Source organism: Quercus lobata, chromosome 10 (genome assembly GCF_001633185.2).
Source record: "Quercus lobata isolate SW786 chromosome 10, ValleyOak3.0 Primary Assembly, whole genome shotgun sequence".
In the NCBI taxonomy this organism is placed as follows: domain Eukaryota; kingdom Viridiplantae; phylum Streptophyta; class Magnoliopsida; order Fagales; family Fagaceae; genus Quercus; species Quercus lobata.
The window spans coordinates 52,042,736-52,049,184 of NC_044913.1; the positions used below are offsets into that span (position 1 = coordinate 52,042,736).

General features: G+C 30.2%; 1 protein-coding gene across 1 annotated transcript; it reads left to right on the forward strand.

The window, feature by feature from the left end:
• Nucleotides 1-298: 298 nt before the first annotated feature.
• LOC115964934 lies at nucleotides 299-1,144 on the forward strand. Its single transcript, XM_031084160.1, has one exon. The coding sequence runs from the start codon at nucleotides 299-301 to the stop codon at nucleotides 1,142-1,144; it is 846 nt and encodes a 281-aa protein (XP_030940020.1).
• The last annotated feature ends 5,305 nt before the right edge of the window (nucleotides 1,145-6,449 follow it).

Genomic DNA, 6,449 nt, shown 5'->3' on the forward strand with positions numbered 1-6,449 from the left:
AATAAAAAAAAAAAAATTGTACGTATTTGATCACACACGGTTCTCTAATACAATGCATTTGAATGTATTAATTATACTAGTACACATCCTATACCATCTGAGTAAAGTCTACCATGTATTTGAATACAAGAATGAATGGACATGCATGTGCTTCTCTGAATCTAACTTAATTAACTGCTGCTAATCCATGATTACAAAACTAAATCAGTTATAGACTTACAGTACAGTTGCAATGCTCTAATGAAGCTGGAATTAATAGATTAAAAGGCATAAGGTACCAAACCGAACGAAAACCTTGATGTGGCGTGCTATCTCCGATGCTCTTCCAACCCGTCTCAACTTGGTTAGGAGGAAAATCCTTAACGATGCCAACTGTCAGCTCTGTGGTCTGGTTCAGGAGTCCTCAATGCATGCCCTTTGGTCATGCCCAAATCTGTTGGGGGTGTGGGAACCGCATTTCAGAGGGCTTAGAGCTGATGCGATTGGCTGTGTGTCTTTCATGGAGGTTTTTCATTTGTGCTTGGAGAATGGCCATCCAGCGGATCTGTTCACTATGCTATCCTCCCAAATCTGGCATAGGAGGAACAAACTTAGGCTGGGCGAAGCAGTGGCCAACCTGCACCTTCTTGGCTCTTTGGCAAGAAATGCTCTTCTGGAATTTCAGCATGCTCACCCGGTGACTTCATCTCCTCCCCCTTCCTGCCCCCATACAAAATGGGAGCCTCCCCCCACGGACTGGATCAAAATCAATTTTGATGGCGCTGTTTTTCAGGATCGAAATGAAGCAGGCTTAGGTGTTATTATTCGAAATGACCATGGTCTAATTATGGCTGCACTAACACAAACTATTCCGCTACCCACCTCGGTGGAGATGGTGGAGGTGTTGGCAGCAAGGAGGGCTCTTATCTTTGCATGGGAACTCTCCTTTGATCACATCATCCTGGAAGGTGACTCGGACATTGCTATCCGGGCGATGTCAAGCGATGGCTTCTCTGCAGCAAGCTTCGGCCATATCCTCTCAGACATTAAGGCCCTAACTTCTAACTTCAGTCAGGTGGTTTTTAGGCACACTCGCAGACAGGGAAACAAAGTCGCCCACAGCTTGGCTAGAGCTGCCTGTAACTTTCTTCCTCTTTGTACTTAGATTGAGGAAATCCCTGTAATTGCTTCTGCTGATTACTTAGCAGAAACCATTAATGAATAGCTTTCTCCCCTCCCCTATTGGGGTTGGTTTCTCCAAAAAAAAAAAAAGAATTTATCATCTCAAAAAAAAAAAAAAAAAAAAGGCATTGTAATGTACGTATCACCCTAACATTGGTTGAAAGATACGAATCTTAATTTATGGTGGTTGAAAGTTGATTTTCTACCGTGGTTTTTTTTTTTCTTTACTAATATTGTGGTTTTTTGAAGAATGAAAAGATGGATAAGGGCTTATACTTCATAGCTAGCAAGAACTTAAATTCAAACTGGATTTGGGTGTAACACTCTTGTTTACGAAAAAGTATTTTGTATTAAATCATATCATATCATCCATATCAAAATCCAATAAAGGAGAGACATCTTTGAAAAAATAACTACCCACTAGCACATGTCTTTCAATTGTTAGTAGGTTAGTTATTTTTTGTTAACATGTCTCACATTTATTGGATTTTGATACCACTGACATGGTATCATTTGATGCCAAATACATTCTCGTAACTGTAAAGAACACTAATAAATAAAAATAAATTGTTGACAAAAATTTTCGTCACCAGTATCTGACTATAAGTAGAAATTGGTGACGCCAAACTTCGTCACCTAATCTATTGAAATTGGAAAAAAAATACATTTGATGACGAACTATTTTGTCACCTAATCTATTGAAATAAATAAATACAATTGGTGATGAATAAATAAATACAATTGGTGACGAAATATTTCGTCACCTTATATGGTCAAATAAATAAAAATTACAAATGAAAAATCATTGGTGACGAATTTATTTCGTCACTAAAAGTAAGGTTTAGTGACGCAAAATATTAGGTGACGAAACAATTTCCTCACCTATTATTTTTTATTGGTGACGAAAATATTTCGTCATCTATCATATTTTTATTGGTGACGAAAGATTTTCGTCACCAAGACGTTTTGTGGTGGGGCTTAGGTGACGAATGTGGTTTCGTCACTATATGTCTTAGGTGGTGAAATAAGGACATATGGTGACAAAATGTTTCGTCATCATAGTTCACTTTTGTTGTAATGATAATATATCTAACAAAATTAGTGTTTAGTAAAATTATAATGTCTTTTAAACTTTTTCCATTGTAATAGAAAAATATAAATGTGACATTCAAAAAACAAAAAGAAAAAAAAATGTAAGTGTGAAAAAATTACTCCTTTTAATTTTATTTTATTTTATTTTTATAGTGAATGCAAGCTTTTCGATCTTTTATTTAAAATAAATAAGTGATTTGACCCTGGAATTAAACCTCACTCATACAAATGTTTATATAAAAAGAAAAAAAAAAGGAGGATATACACTTCAATGGTGAATATTATTGTAAGAGAATTTGTCCAAAGCTCTTTTATATGTGAGAATGTTGGGTTGCCCTCTATTAGTTTTTTGGCTTGAAAGTGGCTTTGATATTTTTGGGGGAAAAAAATTTTCCCAATGTTTAAAGGATGCAAAGTAGGAAGAGGCTTAAAAGGAAAATAAGAAAAGAAAAATGATGATAGGATGTTGTTAGGATTGAAAATGAAGAGAAGGGAGCAAGAAAAATATACAAAGATACACATAAACTAGAAACTAATAAAAACGAGAAGATGACGGCCGGTTCAATTTTGTTGCAATAATTTTTACATTAAAAAAAAAAAGAAAAAAAGATTGTGGATAAAAAGATCAGAGATCTTTTATAAAAATAAAAATAAAAAAAAAGACTTTTTTTTTATAAAAATAAATACTTCACACAATATGAAAATACACTATCAAAGAGACTATAATAAACAGTTTTAATAATTTTAAAATTGGATTCCACATCTAAACTCTAACACTGTACGACTCCCCAAATTAAAATAATTAAGTACACTTTTACTTGATAGCCGAAATTTGATTCTTGTAAGGAGAATCAAAAAGAACTTTAGGGGATCTTAAAATATAGACAATCGTATCAACTTCCAGCTTTGCTGTCATCCCACTTAGGCCACGTCTTCCCTACGTACTCTTGTTTTGATCATGACATCAATCTATAAAAAGAATTGTTTAAATTGATATGAAAAAGATTTTGTTCTAACAAGTAATTACGTACTATTCAGCAAAAAAAAAAAAAAAAAATTACGTACTAATTAATCTCATATTATTATGAATGCTATTTTCTTTCAAATTAGTTTTAAAAGAATCTCTTCTAATTTATTACATGACGATTATTAAAAACATTTATATATACTTTTAGTCACATGAATATATGATTTATTAATAATTCATCATGTAACTTGTTTAAATAATACAAGTACATGGTTATCTAAGGAAAGTTTGGCTCCAAACTGGTATGAAAATATCTTCCTATAATTTACTATATGATAATTAAGAAGACTATTTATTTGTAATTTTAGTAATATTAATTTTTTTTAATGAGAACTGTGATTTGCTTAAGTAATACACATAAATAATCTTATAATTTGTCATATAATGAATTAAAAAAAAAAATGATTTAGAGCCAAACTTTATCCTTATCAACCAACACCTAGTGAGTTGGAGGAATTTTCTTCCAAAATAATTTGAATGTAAACCTTTTCCTATTATTCTACTTCAATTCATCAATTTGAACAAATTATGATTATCTAAAGTTTTTAGAGTAACTTCTCTAAAATCTGTGTATATCTCTTTTTAAATTGTTGGATTAGATATTCACTTAAAGTATAAATTTTTAAAACCTCACTTATATATTTTCAATAAAATTTATTTAAACCCCATCTACTAAAGTGAGTTTCACTTAAAAAAAATATCAAATAAACCATAAAAGTTTATAACCTAAAAAGACCATAAAATGTAAGATTTATCAAATAGGCACTAAAAACATTATCTTTTGTTAAGTGTATTTTGGGGATAGTTTATTTTTATTTAAAAAATAATTTAGGTTAAAGTACAATTATATATTTAAAAAATGAGGTTTTGAAAAATTGCATATAGGATTACTTAAAAAAAAAATCAGCATATAAACTATATCAAAGAGGCCCTTAACCAACCAAAAAATTAATTGAAAAATAAAAACCAAAAAGAACAAAAATATTAGGACATATAAAAATACTAAGAATCTTACGAAATAAATGTGTAAGGATAGATTCTTGGGGGGTTTCAAGACTTCAAGAAATGAGGAGATCTTAGAATCGTAGATTTTATCTTATAAATTAATATCGTATAAATTAATGAAAATTCAAATAATTTTTTGTTTCATCTAATTAATGATCGCAACAATTATCCTTACAAAATATTCACACTCAACTTTCCCTCTTATTTATTTTTTATTTTTTTTAAATACTAAGTATTTTACCACACATATAGGGAGAGGGAAGAAAATCTTAAATAAACTAATAGTGGTATATATCCAAAAATGTCTAACCCTTAAATACACAACACAGATTTTAAACCTCTTTAACTCACACTTATTTTCTGATATGGTATTAGCCTACTGCTTTTCCTTTTGAAAATAATAAGTATTTTAACACAAACACACACCAGGAGAGGGGAGAAGGCCTTAAGAAAACTGACAGTAATGTAAATCTAAAAGTGCTTAACTATTAGATACACGGCATAAACTAACTTCCCCTCTTATTTAAGTACAGAAGATTATAATTTAATTATTAAGTGCAAAAGTTGCATGAATTTGATATCAATATTTTTTGGTAAGAAAAAAAATATTAGTTGTTGATGATGCAAGAGAGAGATGCAAATGCTGAAGACGAAGAGAAGAAGTGGGGACCACAAAATTTAAATATTTGATTCAAATTACTAACTTATGGAGAAAGTTAGATTCCAAATAGATTTGGAGTTATTTACCACTATGTAACTATTGATGATGTCATCTATGTATAGTTTTAATCGTATTATTTTTTTAATTAGTCATATAATTTATTTAAATAATACATATGGATAGTTTTAATATATATCATATAATGAGTGGAAAAAAAAAAAACATAACTCTAAACCAGTTTAATTAGAGCCAAATTTTGTCCCTATTAACTTATGGGAAATTATTGTGTACTCCCTGAGTACTATAAATGCATACTCTCTCTTTTCACATAAATGGTAGATCTCATTAATTAAATTCATGATGAGATCTACCATTCATGTAAGAAAGGGGAGTATGTATTTATGGTACTCCGGAAATACACAATAATTTTTCTTAAGTTATTATATCAAAATTAATTTCATTAATTAGAGAATGGTTGTTAATTTTGAATCTTTGACCTTTACGGTATATAATCAGTTGTTACTTTTTTATATTTTTATTCAGGAAAAATGTAATTAAAAGTCCTCTATTTTAAATTGTTATTTTTCAGACGGCTTCATGACTACGATAGCAAATGCATGCATGTAAACTCAAAATTCTTTCATTTTAAGCATTGAAAACGAGATATATACTTGATCAAAAGAAAAGAAGACAAGCTATATACGTTTTCATAAATGTCTAATAGTAAACACTGGATCAATATTAAAGTTCGGCCAAAACTTAGGTACAGTACTTAGGTACTGTTCTTTAGGTTTCATTTTTAAGATTTAGTCATTTGAATTTTTTTTTCATAGGATGGAAGTGTATTTTTTAGTTAAGTAACTATATGGCTGAATCTTAAGAGGAAAACCTAAGATACTATACCTAAGTTTTGTCCTTAAAGTTCAATTGAAAAATATATTCCAGCGGGTTTATATACGTACAATGAAAGGTAATTTTGGCCCACACGTGAGAGAGAGTATTAGAAGTATTGGTTAAATGATTAGATTTACCAATAGCTTAAATTTTTGGGATAATCAGTAATTTAACACAATGTAAGGGCTACAGAACTAGTTATTCTATATATTGTAAACTGAGATGCTTGATAATTTGACATTTGTTGAAAGGAAACTTTCAAACCTTTTATATATATATATATATATATATATATATAAAAGATAGAATTCTACTTTAACATAATTTAAGTATATATATGTATGAAGCTTCCTCTTAAAGACTTAAATCCTGACCCTTACCCCCACACCCCACAAACACTTATACTTGTGAAGTGACCATCACACTAAGGGTGTGCAGTTGTAACTTTCAAACCATTTTATTTGGCCTTTGTTTCTTTAGCTATTAATGCTTTAGCATCTCCTAGCTAGTGGGTTATTTATTTATTTATTTATTTTTATGGGATTAGTAGCTAGAAGAGAATACGAGAGATCATAAATCTCCATTTTTATGTTGGGTTGAACTCTAAAC